This window comes from Oncorhynchus gorbuscha, unplaced genomic scaffold (assembly GCF_021184085.1).
Source record: "Oncorhynchus gorbuscha isolate QuinsamMale2020 ecotype Even-year unplaced genomic scaffold, OgorEven_v1.0 Un_scaffold_957, whole genome shotgun sequence".
NCBI classification, from domain to species: domain Eukaryota; kingdom Metazoa; phylum Chordata; class Actinopteri; order Salmoniformes; family Salmonidae; genus Oncorhynchus; species Oncorhynchus gorbuscha.
The window spans coordinates 123,439-146,509 of NW_025745894.1; the positions used below are offsets into that span (position 1 = coordinate 123,439).

At 39.6% G+C, this 23,071-nt stretch overlaps 1 protein-coding gene across 2 annotated transcripts in view; it reads right to left on the reverse strand.

Annotated features, from left to right (window-relative positions):
• Nucleotides 1-258: 258 nt before the first annotated feature.
• LOC124020855 (zinc finger protein 2 homolog) overlaps nt 259-23,071 on the reverse strand; it is a 28,543-nt gene continuing 5,730 nt past the window's right edge. The window contains exons 1-4 of one of the 2 annotated variants that reach the window (XM_046336151.1): nt 11,728-12,193; nt 11,206-11,303; nt 10,895-11,072; nt 259-1,636 (exon numbers count right to left, since the gene is read on the reverse strand). In XM_046336151.1, the coding sequence (XP_046192107.1) occupies nt 474-1,636; nt 10,895-11,072; nt 11,206-11,303; nt 11,728-11,944 (1,656 nt within the window). In that variant the 5' untranslated portion in view covers nt 11,945-12,193 and the 3' untranslated portion in view covers nt 259-473. Of the gene's footprint in view, nt 1,637-10,894; nt 11,073-11,205; nt 11,304-11,727; nt 12,194-23,071 lie in introns of those variants that run through there. The other variant, XM_046336149.1, reaches the window with a different exon arrangement.

A 23,071-nucleotide genomic window follows, 5' to 3' on the forward strand; every position in this document is an offset into this window, starting at 1 on the left:
ACATGGTTAGCAGATGTTATTGGTCACATATACATGGTTAGCAGATGTTATTGGACACATACACATGGTTAGCAGATGTTATTGGTCACATACACATGGTTAGCAGATGTCATTGGTAACGCCAGGGTAGTGGGTTCGATCCCCGGGACCACCCATACGTAGAATGTATGCACACATGACTGTAAGTCGCTTTGGATAAAAGCGTCTGCTAAATGGCATATATTATACACATGGTTAGCAGATGTTACTGGTCACATACACATGGTTAGCAGATGGTAATGTGAGTGTAGTGAAATGCTTATACTTCAAGATCCGACAGTGCAGCAGTATCAAACAGATAATATCTAACAAATTCCACAACTAAACCTAATGCACATAATCTAGTAGCAGCTAAGATGCAATATATAGTGAAGAATATATAGTGAAGGATACAGTATACAGTATTTAGAGTTGAAGCCAACGATTACATACACCTAGGAGCATTGGTAAGGCTTCTCCCCTGTGTGAATGTTCTCATGAGCTTTCAGGTGTCCTTTCTGGTTAAACATCTTTCCACACTGGGAGCAGTGGTAAGCCTTCTCCCCTGTGTGAATTCTCTCATGCTGTTTCAGGTTCCCCAAATTGTTAAAACCCTTTTCACACTGGGAGCAGTGGTAAGGCTTCTCCCCTGTGTGTATTCTCTCGTGCTGTTTCACGGCCCCTAACTGGTTAAAACACTTGCCACACTGGGAGCAGTGGTAAGGCTTCTCCCCTGTGTGTATTCTTTCGTGTTTTTTAAGATCTCCTGCCCAGTTGAAACACTTTCCACACTGGGAACATTGGTAAGGCTTCTCCCCTGTGTGTATGTTCTCATGAGCTTTCAGATGTCCTTTCTGGTTAAACATCTTTCCGCATTGCGAGCAGTGGTAAGGCTTCTCCCCTGTGTGAATTCTATCATGCCGTTTCAGCTTCCCCAAATTGTTAAAACCCTTGCCACAAAGGGGGCAGTGGTAAGGCTTCTCCCCTGTGTGAATTCTATCGTGCCGTTTCAGCTTCCCCAAATTGTTAAAACCCTTTCCACAATGGGAGCAGTGGTAAGGCTTCTCCCCTGTGTGAATTCTATCATGCCGTTTCAGCTCTCCTGACTGGTTGAAACACTTTCCACACTGGGAGCAGTGGTAAGGCTTCTCCCCTGTGTGTAGTCTCTCGTGTTGCTTCAGGTTTCCTTTATGGCTAAAACTCCTTCCACACTTGGAACAGTGGTAAGGCTTCTCCCCTGTGTGTATTCTCTCATGTCGTTTCAGCTTCCACAAATCTTTAAAACCCTTTCCACAATGGGAGCAGTGGTAAGGATTCTCCCCTGTGTGCATTCTCTCATGTCGTTTCAACTTCCCCAAATCGTTAAAACCCTTTCCACACTCGGAGCAGTGATAAGGCTTCTCCCCTGTGTGTAGTCGCTCATGTTGGTTCAGGTTTCCTTTAAGGCTAAAACTCCTTCCACACTTGGAGCAGTGGTAAGGCTTCTCCCCTGTGTGTCTTCTCTCATGTCGTTTAAGTTCACTTAAGTGGTTACAACCCTTTCCACAGTGGGAACACTGGTGTCTTCTTGCTGGTTTGGACATCCCTGGCTCTGGTTCCTCCGAGTCTGGTCTTTCTCCTGCCAAAGACAGTGTTTAAAAAAAATAGAGACCCGAATGAAACCTCCACATGATAAAACGGCCTTGCTACGAGGGTAAATCCGAATCAGATCTCTCAATAACCTAAATCCAGTTTTAACAATCTTAGTGTGATTTTAAAACAAACGTAGAGTTTCCTGGTAATTACTGATAATGTTTACACTATTTATTTATTCATTCTGTTTTCGTCAGAACACAAAAAACTAAACAGTTCTAGGACACTCAAGACACAGACGTCACTGGATTCCAATCGAGCAGGTAGTTCTAAATATATAACTTTCATAGTTGTATGATACAGAATGCGACCTACAGTCATGGCCAAAAGTTTTGAGAATGAAAAATATTACTTTCCACAAAGTTTCCTGCTTCAGTGTCTTTAGATATTTTTGTCAGATGTTACTATGGAATGATGAAGTATAATTACAAGCATTTCATAAGTGTCAAAGGCTTTTATTTACAATGACATGAAGTTGATACAGTGTGAATATTTGCAGTATTGACCCTTCTTTTTCAAGACCTCTGCAATCCGCCCTGGCATGCTGTCAATTAACTTCTGGGCCACATCCTGACTGATGGCAGCCCATTCTTGCATAATCAATGCTTGGATTTTGTCAGAATTTGTGGGTTTTTGTTTGTCCACCCGCCTCTTGATGATTGACCACAAGTTCTCAATGGGATTAAGGTCTGGGAGTTTCCTGGCCATGGACCCAAAATATTGATGTTTTGTTACCCGAGCCACTTAGTTATGGCAAGGTGCTCCATCATGCTGGAAAAGGAATTGTTCGTCACCGAACTGTTCCTGGATGGTTGGGAGAAGTTGCTCTCGGAGGATGTGTTGGTACCATTCTTTATTCATGGCTGTGTTCTTAGGCAACATTGTGAGTGAGCCCACACCCTTGGCTGAGAAGCAACCCTACACATGAATGGTCTCAGGATGCTTTACTGTTGGCATGACACAGGACTGATGGTAGCGCTCACCTTGTCTTCTCCAGACAAGCTTTGCCCCAAACATTCGGAAAGGGGATTCATCAGGGAAAATGACTACCCCAGTCCTCAGCAGTCCAGTCCTCAGCAGTCCAGTCCTCAGCAGTCCAATCCATGTAACTTTTCCAGAATATCAGTCTCTCCCTGATGTTTTTTCCTGGAGAGAAGTGGTTTCTTTGCTGTCCTTCTTGACACCAAAAGTCTTCGCTTCACTGTGCGTGCAGATGCACTCACACCTGCCTGCTGCCATTCCTGAGCTCTGTACTGTTGGTGCCCCGATCCCGCAGCTGAATCAACTTTAGGAGACGGTCCTGGCACTTGCTGTACTTTCTTGGATGCCCTGAAGCCTTCTTCACAACAATTGAACCGCTCTCCCTGAAGTTCTTGATGATCCGATAAATGGTTGATTTTGGTGCAATCTTACTGGCTGCTATATCCTTGCCTGTGAAGCCCTTTTTGTGCAAAGCAATGAGGACGGCACGTGTTTCCTTGCAGGTAACCGTGGGTGACATTTGAAGAACAATGATTCCAAGCACCAACCTCCTTTTGAAGCTTCCAGTTTGGGGGGGGGGCTCAGTTCAATTGCATGAAAAAGAGCGACTTTGCAATTAATTGCAATTCATCTGACCACTCTTCATAACATTTTGGAGTATATTCAAATTGCCATCATACAAACGGAGGCAGAAGATTTGGTGAAAATTAACATTTGTGTTATTCTCAAAACTTTTGGCCACGACTGTACACACTTCCTTAAACATAACATAAGTAAATAAGTCATTTTAAGTGGAAGTCCAAAACTTGTTTTTACGTCTAAAACACAAAGCACATCAGTAAAATCTCCCCGTTGTTGAAAGGGTTCGACACCTGCTGTTTAAATGGACCAATTTCTTATTTAGACGTTCACAGATTTTCAACATTTTCACTATCGCTGATGTCATATTTTGGGTAAAGTAAAAAATAAGGTGAAATATTTGGAAAGATGTTCCTAAAACTGATAGTAACTACAATAAACAAATTATAAACGCAACATGTAAAGTGTTGGATGTTTAATGAGCTGAAACAAAAAAGATTGCAGAATTTTTTACATCCCTGTTAGTCAACATTTATTCTCTGCCAAGATAATCCTGACAGGTGTGGCATATCAAGGAGCGGATTGAACAGCTTGATTATTACACAGGTGCACCTTGTGCCGGGGAAAATAAAAGGCCACTCGAAAATGTGCAGTTTTGTCACAATGCCACAGATGTCTCAGAGGGAGCGTGCAATTGGCATGCTGACTGCAGGAATGTCCATTTTTATATATTTGTTGGAGACAGACACAAAGCACATCAGTAACATTTGCCTGTTGTCGATAGGGTGGACACTGAGAAATTACAAGATTGTATTAATACTGTTTAGCCATCGAATAGCTTTGATGGGTACTCTCTCATCTGTGTCTATGGGACTGAGTTGGGCCTCTGGAGCTTGAGCTGACAATTGAATCATGACTTACTGATAACAACCTAAAGCCGGGTTGGGGGGTTAAAACAACACCAGGTGCAGATGACCACAGGATGAACCCAGGAAGGCTTGTGATGCCCCCCAATCAGCATGGGAGGGGTGGAACCAGCCCTGACTAAGCATTTATAAGAGCTCTGTTTTTCATTCAATGTTATGTTCTCGGCAACACACTCAAGAGTGTGGGCTCAACAGCTTAATTATTGCAATAATGAATCAATATTAAATAAAAAATGATTGTTTGAAGAAATAACAAAGTCTCTCTCAGTGTCATGAATTTCCATGACAACGCCCGCTGCGACAATTTCTTTTATTTAGACGTTCACAAATGTTGTACATTTTGACTATCACAAATGTCTTTGATAGTTTGTGTAAAGTAAAAATAATTTTGGGGTAGATGTTGTTAAAAAAAAATATAAAACACAACATGTGAAGTGTGTTGGTCCCATTTTTCATGAACTGAAATAAAAGACCCCAGAATTTTTCCATAAGCAAAGGATTTCTCAAAAATATTGTGCACAAATTTGTTTGCATTCCTTTTAGTGAACATTTCTCATTTGCCAAGATAATTAATCCACCTGACAGGTGTGGCATGTAAATGTAAAGTCCATAGATTATGGCCTAATTTATTCCTTTACAATGACTGACTCAAAATAACTGTAAATTGTTGTTTCCATATGCACAACAGCTTATTACTCAAAAATGTTGAACACAATTTTGTTTACATCCCTGTTAGTAAACAATGTCTCCTATGCCAAGATAATTCATCCACCTGACAAATTTGTTTACATCCCTGTTAGTAAACAATGTCTCCTATGCCAAGATAATTCATCCACCTGACAAATTTGTTTACATCCCTGTTAGTAAACAATGTCTCCTATGCCAAGATAATTCATCCACCTGACAAATTTGTTTACATCCCTGTTAGTAAACAATGTCTCCTATGCCAAGATAATTCATCCACCTGACAAATTTGTTTACATCCCTGTTAGTAAACAATGTCTCCTATGCCAAGATAATTCATCCACCTGACAAATTTGTTTACATCCCTGTTAGTAAACAATGTCTCCTATGCCAAGATAATTCATCCACCTGACAAATTTGTTTACATCCCTGTTAGTAAACAATGTCTCCTATGCCAAGATAATTCATCCACCTGACAAATTTGTTTACATCCCTGTTAGTAAACAATGTCTCCTATGCCAAGATAATTCATCCACCTGACAAATTTGTTTACATCCCTGTTAGTAAACAATGTCTCCTATGCCAAGATAATTCATCCACCTGACAAATTTGTTTACATCCCTGTTAGTAAACAATGTCTCCTATGCCAAGATAATTCATCCACCTGACAAATTTGTTTACATCCCTGTTAGTAAACAATGTCTCCTATGCCAAGATAATTCATCCACCTGACAAATTTGTTTACATCCCTGTTAGTAAACAATGTCTCCTATGCCAAGATAATTCATCCACCTGACAAATTTGTTTACATCCCTGTTAGTAAACAATGTCTCCTATGCCAAGATAATTCATCCACCTGACAAATTTGTTTACATCCCTGTTAGTAAACAATGTCTCCTATGCCAAGATAATTCATCCACCTGACAAATTTGTTTACATCCCTGTTAGTAAACAATGTCTCCTATGCCAAGATAATTCATCCACCTGACAAATTTGTTTACATCCCTGTTAGTAAACAATGTCTCCTATGCCAAGATAATTCATCCACCTGACAAATTTGTTTACATCCCTGTTAGTAAACAATGTCTCCTATGCCAAGATAATTCATCCACCTGACAAATTTGTTTACATCCCTGTTAGTAAACAATGTCTCCTATGCCAAGATAATTCATCCACCTGACAAATTTGTTTACATCCCTGTTAGTAAACAATGTCTCCTATGCCAAGATAATTCATCCACCTGACAAATTTGTTTACATCCCTGTTAGTAAACATGTCTCCTATGCCAAGATAATTCATCCACCTGACAAATTTGTTTACATCCCTGTTAGTAAACAATGTCTCCTATGCCAAGATAATTCATCCACCTGACAAATTTGTTTACATCCCTGTTAGTAAACAATGTCTCCTATGCCAAGATAATTCATCCACCTGACAAATTTGTTTACATCCCTGTTAGTAAACAATGTCTCCTATGCCAAGATAATTCATCCACCTGACAAATTTGTTTACATCCCTGTTAGTAAACAATGTCTCCTATGCCAAGATAATTCATCCACCTGACAAATTTGTTTACATCCCTGTTAGTAAACAATGTCTCCTATGCCAAGATAATTCATCCACCTGACAAATTTGTTTACATCCCTGTTAGTAAACAATGTCTCCTATGCCAAGATAATTCATCCACCTGACAAATTTGTTTACATCCCTGTTAGTAAACAATGTCTCCTATGCCAAGATAATTCATCCACCTGACAAATTTGTTTACATCCCTGTTAGTAAACAATGTCTCCTATGCCAAGATAATTCATCCACCTGACAAATTTGTTTACATCCCTGTTAGTAAACAATGTCTCCTATGCCAAGATAATTCATCCACCTGACAAATTTGTTTACATCCCTGTTAGTAAACAATGTCTCCTATGCCAAGATAATTCATCCACCTGACAAATTTGTTTACATCCCTGTTAGTAAACAATGTCTCCTATGCCAAGATAATGCATCCACCTGACAAATTTGTTTACATCCCTGTTAGTAAACATGTCTCCTATGCCAAGATAATTCATCCACCTGACAAATTTGTTTACATCCCTGTTAGTAAACATGTCTCCTATGCCAAGATAATTCATCCACCTGACAAATTTGTTTACATCCCTGTTAGTAAACAATGTCTCCTATGCCAAGATAATTCATCCACCTGACAAATTTGTTTACATCCCTGTTAGTAAACAATGTCTCCTATGCCAAGATAATTCATCCACCTGACAGGTGTGGCATATCAAGCTGATTAAACAGCATGATCATTACACAGGTGCACCTTGTGCTGGGGATAATAAAAGGCCACACTAAAATGTGCAGTCTTGTCACACAACACAATGCCACAGATGTCTCAAGTTTTGAGGGAGCGTGCAATTGACATGCTGACTGCAGGAATATCCACTAGAGAGGTTACCAGATAATTGAATGTTCAATTCTCTGCCCGAAGCCGCCTCCAACGTCATTTTAGAGAATTTGGCAGTACATCCAACTGGCCTCACAACCACAGACCACATATAACAAACAACGCCAGTCCAGGACCTCCACATCGTCTGAGACCAGCCACCAGAGTTTTATTTCTATTTGTAATGAAGCCCTTTTGTGGGGAAACACTAATCCTGATTGGCTGGACCTGGCTCCGCAATGGGTGGGCTTATGCCCTCCAGGGTCCACCAATGGCTGCTCCCCTGCCCAGTCATGTAAAGTCCATAGATTAGGGCCTAATTTATTTATTTACAATGACTGACTTATATGAGCTGTAAATCGTTGAAATTGCTGTTTATATTTGGTTCAGTATACACACAGACACAGTGCATTCGTTAGTGGTCCTTCTGTAGCTCAGTTGGTAGAGCATGGCGCTTGTAACGCCAGGGTAGTGGGTTCGATCCCCGGGACCACCCATACGTAGAATGTATACACACGACTGTAAGTCGCTTTGGATAAAAGCGTCTGCTAAATGGCATATATTATTATTATTATTATTATTAAGTATTCAGACCCCTTCACCTTTTCCATATTTTTTTAAACAGGAAGTGGAAAATCCGAGGTTTGTAGTTTTTCAACTCAGCCCCTATTGAAGATACAGTGGGATATTGGTTATGTTGCACTTCCTAATGCTTCCACTAGATGTCAACCGTCTTTAGAACTTTGTTTGATGCTTCTACTGTGAAGGGGAGCTGAATGAGAGAGGAATGAGTCAGAGGTCTGGCAAAGTGCCTTGGTCTCGTGATGCGCGGTCATGAGAGAGTTACAGACAATGGAATTCTCCGGTTGGAACATTATTGAACTTTTATGATAAAAATTGTATATATCGTTTGATATGTTTATACGACCAGTAATATAACTTTTTGGAATTTTCATCCGATCTTTCCGCAGGAAGTTGCACGCGCGTTTCGATTTGTTTACCAAACGCTAACAAAAGGAGGTATATGGACATAAATGATGAACTTTATCGAACAAATCAAACGTTTGTGGAACTGGGATTCCTGGGAGTGCATTCTGATTAAGATCATCAAAGGTAAGTGAATATTTATAATGCTATTTCTGACTAATGTTGACTGCGCAACATGGTGGATATTTCTTTGGCTGGTTTAGGCTCTGAGCTCCGTACTCAGAGCCTAAACTCCGATTATTGCATGGCATGCTTTTTCCGTAAAGTTTTTAAAAAATCTGACACAGCGGTTGCATCAAGGAGAAGTTTATCTAAAGTTCCATGCATAACACTTGTATTTTCATCAACATTTATAATGAGTATTTCTGTAAATTGATGTGGCATGTTTTGGAACTACTGAACATAACACGCCAATGTAAAAATAGATTTTTGGATATTAATATGCACTTTATCGAACAAAACACACATGTATTGTGTAACATGAAGTCCTGTGAGTGTCATCTGATGAAGATCATCAAAGGTTACATTTTTATCTCTATTTTTGTGCTTTTTGTGACTCCTCTTTGGCTGGAAAATCGGCTGGGTTTTTCTGTGACTTGGTGGTGACCTAACATAATCGTTTGTGGAGCTTTCACTGCGAAGCATTTTTTAAATCAGACACTGTGGCTGGATTAATGGGACTTTATCTTTAAAATGGTGCCTAATGCTTGAATGTTTGAGAAATTTGATTTATGAGATTTCTGTTGATTTGTATTTGGCGCCCTGCAATTTCATTGGCTGTTGGCGGCAGAACCCCGTTCCCATACAGGTTAAGACTCCATAATGTTTCATCATTAGATGCTACAGTCCTCCTTTAAGACTCCATAATGTTTCATCATTAGATGCTACAGGCCTCCTTTAAGACTCCATAATGTTTCATCATTAGATGCTACAGTCCTCCTTTAAGACGCCATAATGTTTCATCATTAGATGTTACATGCCTCCTTTAAGACTCCATAATGTTCATCATTAGATGCTACAGGCCTCCTTTAAGACTCCATAATGTTCATCATTAGATGCTACAGGCCTCCTTTAAGACTCCATAATGTTCATCATTAGATGCTACAGGCCTCCTTTAAGACTCCATAATGGTTCATCATTAGATGCTACAGTCCTCCTTTAAGACTCCATAATGTTTCATCATTAGATGCTACAGTCCTCCTTTCAGACTCCATAATGTTTCATCAGTAGATGTTACAGTCCTCCTTTCAGACTCCATAATGTTTCATCAGTAGATGCTACAATCCTCCTTTAAGACTCCATAATGTTTCATCAGTAGATGCTACAGTCCTTTAAGACTCCATAATGTTCATCATTAAATGCTATAGTCCTCCTTTAAGACTTCATGTTTAGAATGTGTCTGGAAGCGCTACTCTATTCTACTCTCATCCTTTCAGTTTTAATAATATTTAATAATAATGTTATAATAGGTAATAACTAACTTTAAAAACTAGGGTTAATACCTGCCTGGCGCTCCAACAAAATATTTCTTTACCCCCCTCTAACAATACGCTACAGAATTAGCATAGTAGGCCATGTAATTTAAGGTAATCTGAAATATTTAGGAATAACTTATTCCTTGCCACCCATTCTGAAACTCACTGCAGCTCTTTGAAAGTGTTGCTGTCATTTCAGTTTCCGTGGTAGCTGACGTGTACAGTGTTGAGACATCCGCATACAGACACACTGGCTTTACTCAAATGTTGTTGGCATGTCGTTGGTAAAGATTGAAAAAGGTAGGTGCCAAACAGCTGCCCTGGGGAATTCCTGATTCTACCTTGATTGTGTTGTACAGGCTTCCATTAAAGAACACTCTCTGTGTTCTGTTAGACAGCTAGCTCTGGGGCGGCAGGTAGCCTAGTGGTTAGAGCGGTAGGCCAGTAACCAAAAGGTTGCTGGATCGAATCCCCGAGTTGACATGGTAAAACTCTATCGTTCAGCCCCTGAACAAGGCAGTCCTAGGCAGTCATTGAAAATAAGAATTTGTTCTTAACCAACTTGCCTAGTTAAATAAAGGTTAGCTTTTTTAAAACTCTTTATCCACAATATAGCAGGGGGTGTAAAGCCATACATGTTTTCAGCAGCAGACTACGATCGATAATGTCAAAAGCAGCACTGAAGTCTAACAAAACAGCCCAAACAATATTTTTATCGTCATCAATTTCTCTCAGCCAATCAGTCATTTTTAAGTGCTGTGTTTATTGAATGTCCTTCCCTGATCACAGCTTTCCTCTGTATTAGTTAATTAATTAACAGTGTCTAGAGATTAGTTTGTATGTTCAACAGTCTTGTAAAGATATGGGGGTTGACTGGGACAGGCAATGTAACATCCATAATGTTTTAAGGATAAGTTTTTGTAAAACAAGCACCTTACATTGGATCATCTTGAAACTTTCTCTCTGAAGCTAACTTTCATCAACGTTTTATATGGTCTATTGGTTCCTCTCTTTTCATTGGCAGAATCCTTTTTCAGTGTTATGATATTCATAACATCCATATCCACCAGTCTATATTCCTGTCAACTTAACAGAACTCCACTGGTTGTCCTGGTAACAGATACCAGTGGGCAGATCTATTGTATTTGTTCAAACTAAACTACAGCACTTACTTTGATGAGTCAAATCTGATCCTTTCATCTCTTCTCCTCCTCTCACAGTTCCACTCAGCCCCATTGTTTTCCTGCAGTCCACCAGCAGCACAGACAACCTCTTCATACCCAGCAGTAATGTGCGACCGGGAGAGGCACGACACATGGACTCCGGGAGGGAGGAAGGGCTCGCGTTGTCCTGGTAACCAAAAAGAGGGGACACAGACGCACATCATTATGGATGCGGATGTCACTGTTGTCACGAAGTGCTCTACAGAAACACAGCCCAAGCCGATAAAGCAAGCTGTATGCTAGACCAGACCAAGCTGTACCATCTGGTGTTCTGATCTGGAGAGACTCTTCTCTGCCTCGTCAGAATCAGGATGTTGTTGAGGCTCCGCAGAGGATCCACCATAGTCATGTCTCTCTCCTGTGTGAATGAGAACATCAAACAGATGGTAAACTTATGATCTTCTATTGCAATCACAGAGTCTTACAAGAGGCATGAATATGTCTAAAAAGGGCCTAAAATGGCCACTTTCATCTTGATTTCCTAAAAAAATATTTGTGATGCAAATGTAAAAGGGTTGTTCCACAAAATGGGTGCCTTTTTATATTTTAAGTAGAACATTTGCACCAATATTGAATTTTAAAAGACTGTTATACTAGATGAGGGGAACTTTAATGTCGACCACATGGAGAATACAATACATCTAATTGAAAAGTCCCAAAAGTATATGAACCAATGGCAGATCGACCATTTAACAATTCCTACAGTAAGAATGCCCATTAAAAACCCCACATTAGTTCAACAACTGCATAGTTTGTGTCCCTGTTTTTAAGACAGTACTCACTGGTGTCAATCGGATCTTCTGTCTCCTCCTTTTTCACTCTCAAAACGTCTTCCTCCTTCACGTTTATTAAGATAGCATCCTCTTCCTCTCTAAAAGGTTCTTTCTCTTCTTTCACTATAACAGCCTCCTCTTCCTCCTTTTTCATTCTGAAAGATTCTTTCTCCGTAAAGCAGACCTCCTTTTCATTAGCAAGGGAGGAGTAGTTCAGTGAGCTCATGGTCAGGGATGTTATCTAGCTAGCTAGCATTAGCGACTAGCCTAGTGCTAACCTCAGTATCTTTAACAAGTTTGCAAATTGAACAAGCACATTAGGTTAAAGTTCACCAGTAGATACGTCAACCGAAATTAGTCTAAAACACTGAGATTAGCTAATGTACAATAACTTGGTCTAAAGAATCAATCTTTCAGTTTTATGTTGTCTAAGCAGGCTACCGAGGTGGTTGAAAGAGTTGGCGCCTGTTCCTGAAGAACCGTCCCGTCCAGTCTATTATACGTCACGCAAGAAGCATCACCTGAAAGACGCCCATCGCCATCTGCTGGCTGGAGTGGGTAACGCAGTTTGGAAACAATAGTTACTACACTTTTTGTGTTGAAAAGAACGTCATGATAATTTAACAATAAACAGATATATTTTATCTTACGTCTTACAAATAATACTTTCCTGTACACAGACGTAGAAGCGTAATATGAATATGTGGATGATGAATAAATATTTATACGAATAGGTAGTGTGTTAAAACACATTTGTGTTAATACTCTGTTCATTTTTCACATTTGTTTTTATTAGCTGTGACCATACTTTTCCCTTAAAGCCACGCGCTATACGATACAAATCATACTGTAAACAATAGAGCAAATGCATCACATCGCAACAGAATCAGCTGAATGAATTCACCCCTAATGATGTGTAAACACAGTTCACTTTCACAACTGCCACGTTGTATTTCCTCTCACATCAATTCACTCACCTTTTCCCTTCGCTTGTGGACGTCAATGCACAACACATCAGCTGTAGGTGACCAGGAGTTAAAACCTTTCCAAACCAAACCATTTCATAACTGCTACACACATCCTACATCGCTGTCACCTTATTAGCTGAAGTAACGTCATAGTCAACACAGCTAATATAAGTAACTTGTTAGTAAACCTGCTACAATCATGACAGAGCTCCTCTGTGTAGATGCTACATGTTTCATCATTAGATGCTACAGTCCTCCAACAATGGATGTCATATCTTTACCACTTGCTCTGTAATAGGAGTAGTATTTTTCCTAGACTTACCTGTGTCCCCGCACATTGACTCTGTTCCGGTACCCCCTGTATATAGCCTCCACATTAACTCTGTACTGGTACCCCCTGTATATAGCCTCCACATTAACTCTGTACTGGTACCCCCTGTATATAGCCTCCACATTAACTCTGTTCCGGTACCTCCTGTATATACCCTCCACATTGACTCTGTACTGGTACCTCCTGTATATAGCCTCCACATTGACTCTGTACTGGTACCTCCTGTATATAGCCTCCACATAGACTCTGTACTGGTACCTCCTGTATTTAGCCTCCACATTGACTATGTACTGGTACCTCCTGTATTTAGCCTCCACATTGACTATGTACTGGTACCTCCTGTATATAGCCTCCACATTGACTCTGTACTGGTACCTCCTGTATTTAGCCTCCACATTGACTCTGTACTGGTACCCCCTGTATTTAGCCTCCACATTGACTCTGTACTGGTACCTCCTGTATTTAGCCTCCACATTGACTCTGTACTGGTACCTCCTGTATTTAGCCTCCACATTGACTCTGTACTGGTATCTCCTGTATATAGCCTCCACATTGACTCTGTACTGGTACCTCCTGTATTTAGCCTCCACATTTTAGCCTCCACATTGACTCTGTACTGGTACCTCCTGTATTTAGCCTCCACATTGACTCTGTACTGGTACCTCCTGTATTTAGCCTCCACATTGACTCTGTACTGGTACCTCCTGTATTTAGCCTCCACATTGACTCTGTACTGGTACCTCCTGTATATAGCCTCCACATTGACTCTGTACTGGTAACTCCTGTATTTAGCCTCCACATTGACTCTGTACTGGTAGCCTCCACATTGACTCCTGTATATAGCCTCCACATTGACTCTGTACTGGTACCTCCTGTATATAGCCTCCACATTGACTCTGTACTGGTACCTCCTGTATTTAGCCTCCACATTGACTCTGTACTGGTACCTCCTAGCCTCCACATTGACTCTTAGCCTCCACATTGACTCTGTACTGGTATATAGTCTCCACATTGACTCCATTGACTCTGTACTGGTACCTCCTGTATATAGCCTCCACATTGACTCTGTACTGGTATCTCCTGTATATAGCCTCCACATTGACTCTGTACTGGTACCTCCTGTATTTAGCCTCCACATTGACTCTGTACTGGTACCTCCTGTATATAGCCTCCACATTGACTCTGTACTGGTACCTCCTGTATATAGCCTCCACATTGACTATGTACGGGACTACAGACTACTAAATGGCATATATTATTTATTATTATATTACTACAGACCACTTCTCAGTTCCTATGCTTCCTGGCTGATGTTTTGGTCACTTTTGAATACTGTATATATATAATGTATAATATATTCAATTATTAATTTGTTTAGATGCAATACTCATAAATAAAGTAAATAACTCAACCCTGTCACAGGTTTACAACCCGTTACATGTAGACTGAGGGACAGAGCTACATGGTGTGATTTTAATCAATAATCATGCATTTATTTGATAAAAATACTTTCTCAACAAAATAACACAAATGTATGTTTGCATTCAATTATGTGCACATTTTAATATTAATTTCCCAAGTAAAAATGAATTGAAACGCCATATAAAATAATATATGATTTTGTAATAATAAAGTTTAAATTAATTCTATATTTATTTCAATTCATTATACTGGACATTTCAATTTATATACAAAATCAGTCAGTGGGACTGAAATATTACCAGAGCTCAAGAATGACCCAAATACTGTTAGAATAGAAATGGTTTTCTCTGTCTGTTATTTTTCACATCTAAATGTGGCCATACAACTCCCTTAAAGTGAAGGTAGCTAAATGTAACCACATGTAACATATGGATCTGCATTAGTATAGCATCACAAGTCCCAATGCAAAGTTACACCTCTCTTTTCTATTCTTCCACTACATAAAACCGATCAGAATTCCAAAGAATACCGAAGTCATGTCAGAATTGTTTTTTTTACAGGCTGTGAAGTAATATGGAGGACCCGGCTAGCCAGCCTATCCCCTACAATGTCAACTCTGACAGACATATCTTCAAATAGATCACAACAAATTAAACCAAATCGTGTGCACTCATGACTAGTGGTTGTCTGTCATAGTTGAAGTGTACCTATGATGAAAATGACAGGCCTCTCTCATCTTTTTAAGTGGGAGAACTTGCACAATTGGTGGCTGACTAAATACTTTTTTGCCCCACTGTATATATATTTATACACAGTGGGGAGAACAAGTATATGATACACTGTCGATTTTGCAGGTTTTCCTACTTACAAAGCATGTAGAGAAGTATGTAGAAAAGCATGTAGGGGTCTGTAATTTTTTATCATAGGTACACTTCAACTGTGAGAGACGGAATCTAAAACAAAAATCCAGAAAATCACATTGTATGATTTTGTGAGTACACCCCTCACATTTTTGTAAATATTTGAATATATCTTTTCATGTGACAACACTGAAGAAATTACACTTTGCTACAATGTAAAGTAGTGAGTGTACAGCTTGTATAACAGTGTACATTTGCTGTCCCCTCAAAATAACTCCACACACAGCCAGTAATGTCTAAACCACTGGCAACAAAAGTGAGTACACCCCTAAGTGAAAATGTCCAAATTGGGCCCAAAGTGTCAATATTTTTTGTGGTCACCATCATTTTCCAGCATGGAGTACACGTCCTGGTAATCCGTCTGGCCCTGCGTTGTGATCTGAGGACCCATGCCAAACCTTTTCAGTCTCCTGAGGGGGAATAGGTTTTGTCGTGCCCTTTTTATATAGCCAAATTATTTTTCACCCAGGAAGCTCCGGTAAACAGGGGTTGTTGTGCACTGCTGCCACTACCAGGCCTGGAGTCCATTTTGACTTTGTTGATAGCGAGCTGTGTTAGCGAGCTGTGTTAGCGAGCTGTGTTAGCGAGCTGTGTTAGCGAGCTGTGTTAGCGAGCTGTGTTAGCGAGCTGTGCGGCTAAGCAGCTAAATGGCTACTGATCCACCTATTGTGTGTATTGAACATTCATACTGGACAGTTTTATCTATAGAGTAGCACCACCACCCATCCTCTTGAAGTCAAAGCCACAGTGTATTGTTGCTATAGGAGTTTATGATGAATAATCCTATTCATTTCAAGCCCCACTAAGATGTCACCATACTATTTTTTTAAAGCCCCACGATGTAAGACATACATCATCAGAGTGGGCCTCCCATTTAAATAAACAATGGAGCAAAACAATGGAGATTATCAAATGCATCACATAGTCAGACACATCACTTGATTATCAGAGGGGTGTATTATGACATCAGATAGAAACTCAGACATTCCAAATATCAGACATTCCAAATATCACTTGATTATCAGAGGGGTGTATTATGACATCATATAGAACTACTCAGACATTCCAAATCAGGCTTCATCCACATCATGAAGGTGGATATTGATCCAACCATTTCCAAAGTACCGGGCTGATGGAAACAGGATATGCCTGTACACTTTTCTAAATGCCGACAGACGATTTGTTACTTCGTTTGACATGGTGGGGTCTTTTTGTGTCAGTAAAAATGTATAAACGAGAAGTGGCGGTATTAATCCTTTATGCGCAAATATTGATTTTATAACGATAATATCTTAGTTAACTTAGAGTCCCATGATGATATGTTGTGTGGTCCTCCCACTATGACTTGGGAAACCATGCAGTTTATTAGGCTACAGATTAAATAAATGATGAACTTCACAGGGTGGTGAAAGTGCATGTGATGAGCTTGATGCTCCTTTCCAATACATTTTGAGGGTCTTCTTCTGGTGACATGATGATGATTGATGCTTGGTTGCCATTTGACAAATAAAATAATGTCGCTCTCATCCATAATAATCTCATCATGTCGGTAGCCTACCAGCACTGTATCTTTGAGCTGTTGGCTACAGTGCACGGGACAAGAGGACTTTTGCTATATAACTCAACAGTTTATCAAAACCATCAGTAGAGTTGAAAATGCGATGGAAACCCATTTAACTTGCATTTTTCATTCAGTACATGGGAATTCAACAGGATTTTTATTTTCTTTCCGTGCACTACGTCATCACGCAAAGACTTTTATCCGCAATAAACCTGTTTGATGCAAACATTTCCGGTTGGAAAATGTGTATATTGTTTCATGCAGATTTGAGAATATTCACATGAAAATCTGTCGCAAATTACATGGACACTTAGCTACTAAGGTGGATATTGATAAAACACCTGCTGCTTATTCAAACCAGGCCACTTGGCAAAGACCTCAGTTCAACATTCAGTTTCTCGTTACATTTCTTTGAAACGGATTTAGGTTGCCAGTTGTGTGAAAATTAATAAAAATACCTTGTATAAATCCAATCCGTTTTCCACATTGAATAAACATCATCACATGGATTTGTTTTGTTGAAATCAAATCAAATGTTATTGGTCACACACATGGTTATCAGATGTTATTGGTCACATACACATGGTTAGCAGATGTTATTGGTCACATATACATGGTTATCAGATGTTATTAGTCTCATACACATGGTTAGCAGATGTTATTAGTCACATACACATGGTTATCAGATGTTATTGATCACATACACATGGTTATCAGATGTTATTGATCACATAAACATGGTTAGCAGATGTTATTGGTCACATACACATGGTTATCAGATGTTATTGGTCACATACACATGGTTAGCAGATGTTATTGGTCACATACACATGGTTATCAGATGTTATTGGTCACATACACATGGTTAGCAGATGTTATTGGACACATACACATGGTTAGCAGATGTTATTGGTCACATACACATGGTTAGCAGATGTTATTGGTCACATACACATGGTTATCAGATGTTATTGGTCACATACACATGGTTATCAGATGTTATTGGTCACATACACATGGTTATCAGATGTTATTGGTCACATACACATGGTTATCAGATGTCATTGGTCACATACACATGGTTAGCAGATGTTATTGGTCACATACACACGGTTAGCAGATGTTATCGGTCACATACACACGGTTAGCATATGTTATTGGTCACATACACATGGTTAGCAGATGTTAATGTGAGTGTAGTGAAATGCTTATGAAACACAGCAGCTAAGATGCAATATATAGTGAAGAATAGATAGTGAAGGATGCAGTATTTACAGTTGAGGCTAAACGCCCTGACCTTAATGCTATAGAAAACAGATCATTTTTACCCTTTAAAAAATAGTTATAGGGGGAGGTCTGTCTTTGAAAGGGTCATTGTAATATTTAAGATGTCCCCTTTACTGATGACCTAAACCTAAAAGTCAAGGGGTCTGAATACTTTCCAAAGAAACTGTAAGTGATTGAGGAGAGAGCATCAACAATATTTATCTTAATGAGAAATATAATTGAATAAACAAATGTTTGCATAACCAAAGACATGAAAACTGGTGGGAATATTGTATTTAGTTAGGATTTCATAAGGCCAGGAATGTCATTGAGAATAACAATAGACAATAGTTAATGTTGCTAGTTTAGGGATGAAGATAGATAAACCTTCACTATGTTAAGCATGTTTTTAATTTGATGTGGAAACAACATTTATTCAACCAGTGGGAGGCTTGTAAATGCCCACAGGAAAGTGAAATGAGGAACTCTTTATTGAGACAATCATGAAACAGCAATCTGTGGGTGAGTTGTAGTGGATATTATAATATAAGGATCTGCTGGAGTCCAAGTCAAACCAAGATTCTTTATTTCTGAGCTCAGAGAGAACAACAGAGTTTGGTATTTTGTATTTTACTAGGATCACCATTAGCTGTTGCAAAAGCAGCAGCTACCCCTCCTGTGGTCAACACAAAACATGACACAATTGTCACGTCTCTCATCGGAAAGCATGGACCAAAGCGCAGCGTGGTAAGTGTTCATGATTTTTATTTAATCAAAAAACACTCAAACAAAATAACAAAGAGAAGAACGAACAGTTCTGTAAGGCAAATCAACTATACAGAAAACAACTACCCAAAAAACACAGGTTGAAAAAGGTTGCCTAAGTATGATTCCCAATTAGAGACAACGATAGACCGCTGCCTCCGATTGGGAACCACACTCCGCCAAAAACAAAGAAATAGAAAACATAGAAATAAAGAAACTGGAATTCCCACCCGAGTCACACCCTGGCCTAACCAAAATAGAGAATAAAAAGCCTCTATGGCTTCACAATAATACAGAACATCAATAGACAAGAACAGAACTACATACATTTAATAATAATAATAATAATATATGCCATTTAGCAGACGCTTTTATCCAAAGCGACTTACAGTCATGTGTGCATACATTCTACGTATGGGTGGTCCCGGGGATCGAACCCACTACCCTGGCGTTACAAGCACCATGCTCTACCAACTGAGCTACAGAAGGACCACCAGACTACATTTTGTAAAAGGCACACGTAGACTACATATCAATGCATATACACAAGCTACCTAAGTCAAATAGGGGAGAGGTGTTGCTTTATCTGTTTTTTGAAACCAGGTTTGCTGTTTATTTATGCTTTGTTTAATGCCAGTGGCAGGCCATTGGTAAAAATAGAAAAGAGTAGAGGGCCTAGAGAGCTGCCCTGCGGTACATCACACTTCATATGTTTGACATTAGAGAAGCTTCCATTAAAAACCCTCTGAGTTCTATTAGATAGATAGCTCTGAATCCACATTATGGCAGAGGTTGAAAAGCCAAATCACAAACATTCTTAAACAACAGGTTATGGTCAATAATATCAAAGGCTGCACTGAAATCTAACAATAGAGCTCCCACAATCTTCTTGTTATCAATTTCTCTCAACCAATCATCAGTCATTTGTGTTAGTGCAGTACATGTTGAGTGCCCTTCTCCATAAGCATGCTGAAAGTCTGTTGTTCTTTTGTTTACAGAGAAATAGCATTACATTTGGTAAAACACCATTTTTTCCAACAGGTTGCTAAGAGCTGGCAGCAAGCTTATAGGTCTGCTGTTAGAACCAGTAAAGGCTGTCCTCAGTAGCTTTCCATCTAAGTTGTCAATGCCAGGAGGTTTGTCATTATTGATCGATAACAATTGTTCCACCTCTCCCACACTAACTTTACAAAATTCGATACTTGCACTACTTTTCTTTCATGGTGTTTTTTTCCATCATTCTTTATATCATTGATCTTGGCTTCTTCGTTTCAGAGTCCTTTGTTGAGTTTGGTCACATAATTTCTCAATTTGCAGTATGTAAACCAGCCAGATGTGCAGCCAAACTTATTAGCCACTCCTTTTGCCCCAACTCTTTCAAACATACAGTTTTTAAATTCCTCATCAATCCATGGAACAGTTCTAACAGTCAGTACATGTTTATCAATAATTGGAAGAAGCAATTTCATCTGGTAAAAACAGGTAAACACATTATAAGGCAACAATATAAGACAATGGGAGCACTGTGTGTGTTCTCTGAAGAATTGTAAGAAAAATGAGATGTGAAATATCAATATACACGCTAAGAGAAGTAATGTCTCTCTCCTGTGTGGATTCTCTAATGACGTTTAAGTGATTGTTATGAGTAATATGTTTTCCCAAAGTCTAAGCTTTTGTAAGCTTTCTCCTCTGTGTCATGCTCTTTCAGGCTTCCTAAATGGGCAAATGCTTTGCACCCTGGGAGGAGTGGTAAATCATCTGACCTCTGTGTATGTTCTCATGTTGGTTCAGGCTGTTTTTCTGGTTAAAACTTATTCCACACTGGGAACAGTGTTAAGGCTTCTCCCTTGTGTGTACTAGCTCATGAGCTTTCAGGTGTCCTGACCGGTTGAAACATCTGCCACACTGGGAGCAGTGGTATGGCTTCTCCCCTGTGTGCACTAGCTCATGTTGTTTCAGGCTCCCTAACTGGTTAAAACACTTGCCACACTGGGAGCAGTGGTAAGGCTTCTCCCCTGTGTGTACTAGCTCATGCTGTTTCAGATTCCCTAACAGGCCAAAACACTTGCCACACTGGGAGCAGTGGTAAGGCTTCTCCCCTGTGTGTACTAGCTCATGTCGTTTCAGAGTCCTTAACTGGTTAAAACACTTGCCACACTGGGAGCAGTGGTAAGGCTTCTCTCCTGTATGTACTGGCTCATGAGCTTTCAGGTGTCCTGACTGGTTAAAACACTTGCCACACTGGGAGCAGTGGTAAGGCTTCTCCCCCTGTGCCACACTGGGAGCAGTGGTAAGGCTTCTCCCCTGTGTGAATTTTCTCATGTCGTTTCAGGTCCCAAAACCGGTTACAACCATTTCCACAGTGGGAGCACTGGTGTCTTCTTGCTGGTTTGGACGTCCCTGGCTCTGGTTCCACTGAGTCTGGTCTTTCTCCTGCCAAAGACAGTTTATTTTTTAAAATAGATACCCGAATGAAACCTCCACATGATAAAACAACAGTGCTATGAGAGTAAATCCTAATCAGATCTCAATAACCTGAGGCCAGTTTTAACAATCTTAGTGTGATTTTAAAACAAATGTAGAGCTTTCTGGTAATTACTTATATGTTTACATTACTTATTTTATTCATCCTGTTTTACAAGTCAGAACACAAAAACCTGGACAGTTCTAGGACACTGAAGACACAGACGTCGCTGGATTCCAAATGAACAGGTGGTTCTAAGTATATAACTTTCATAGCTGTATGATACAGAATGTGACCTACACACTTCCTTAAACATAAAATAACTAAAGAAGTAATTTTGTGTGATTGTAAAAAACTTGTTTTTACATCGAAGACACAAAGCACATCAGTAAAATCTCCCCATTGTCGAAAGGGATCGACACCTGCTGTTTAAATGGACCAATTTCTTATTTAGACGTTGACAGGTTTTCAACATTTTGACTATTGCTGATGTCATATTTTGGGTAAAGTAAAAAATAAGGTGAAATATTTGGAAAGATGTTCCTAAAACTGATAGTAACTACAATAAACAAAAATATAAATGCAACATGTAAAGTGTTGGATGTTTCATGAGCTGAAACAAAAGATTGCAGAATTTTTTACATCCCTGTTAGTAAACATTTCTCCTTTGCCAAGAAAATTCATCCACCTGACAGGTGTGGCATGTCAAGCTGATTAAACAGCATGATCATTACACAGGTGCACCTTGTGCTGGGGAGAATAAAAGGCCACACTAAAATGTGCAGTTTTGTCACAACACAATGCCACAGGTGTCTCAAGTTTTGAGGGAGCGTGCAATTGACATGCTGACTGCAGGAACATCCACTAGAGCTGTTATCAGATAAATTAATGTTCAATTCTCTACCAGAAGCTGCCTCCAACATCGTTTTAGAGAATTTGGCAGTACATCCAACTGGCCTCACAACCACAGACCACATATAACGACGCCAGCCCAGGATCCCCACAGCATCTGAGACCAGCCACCCGAGTTGTATTTCTATTCGTAATGAAGAACTTTTGTGGGGGAAAACTAAATGTTAGATGAAGAGTACTTTAATGTGACCACATGGACATTTCAATAAATCTAATATAAAAGTCTAAATATATGTACCAATGACGGATTGCACCTTTAACAATTTATTCAGTACTGAACAACATATTAAAGTGTAGAACTTCAGTAGAATGCCTCTTTAAACCCCACATTAGTTAGAGAAATGCATATTTTGTGCCCGTTTTTAAGTCAGCACACACTGGTGTTAATCGGATCTTCAGCCTTTTTTTCACTCCCAAAACATCTTCCCCCTCTTCCTCTTTTACTCCAAAAGGTTCTTCCTCTTCTTTCAATGTTATGGCATCTTCCTCCTTTTTCATTGTTAAAGATTCTACCTCCTCTCCTACTCTGACAACCTCTTTCACATCTTCCTCTTTCACTGTAATAACATCCTCTTCTTCTTTCAATGTGATAGCCTCATCTTCCTCCTTTATAATCCTGAAAGCTTCTTCCTCTCCTTTCATCAGAGCTTCTTTCTCCGTCTAGCTTAGTGAGCTCATGCTCCGGGCGATTAGCCTAGTACAATTTCATGATTGGGATGGTGTTCTTCGGCTTGCAGGCATCCC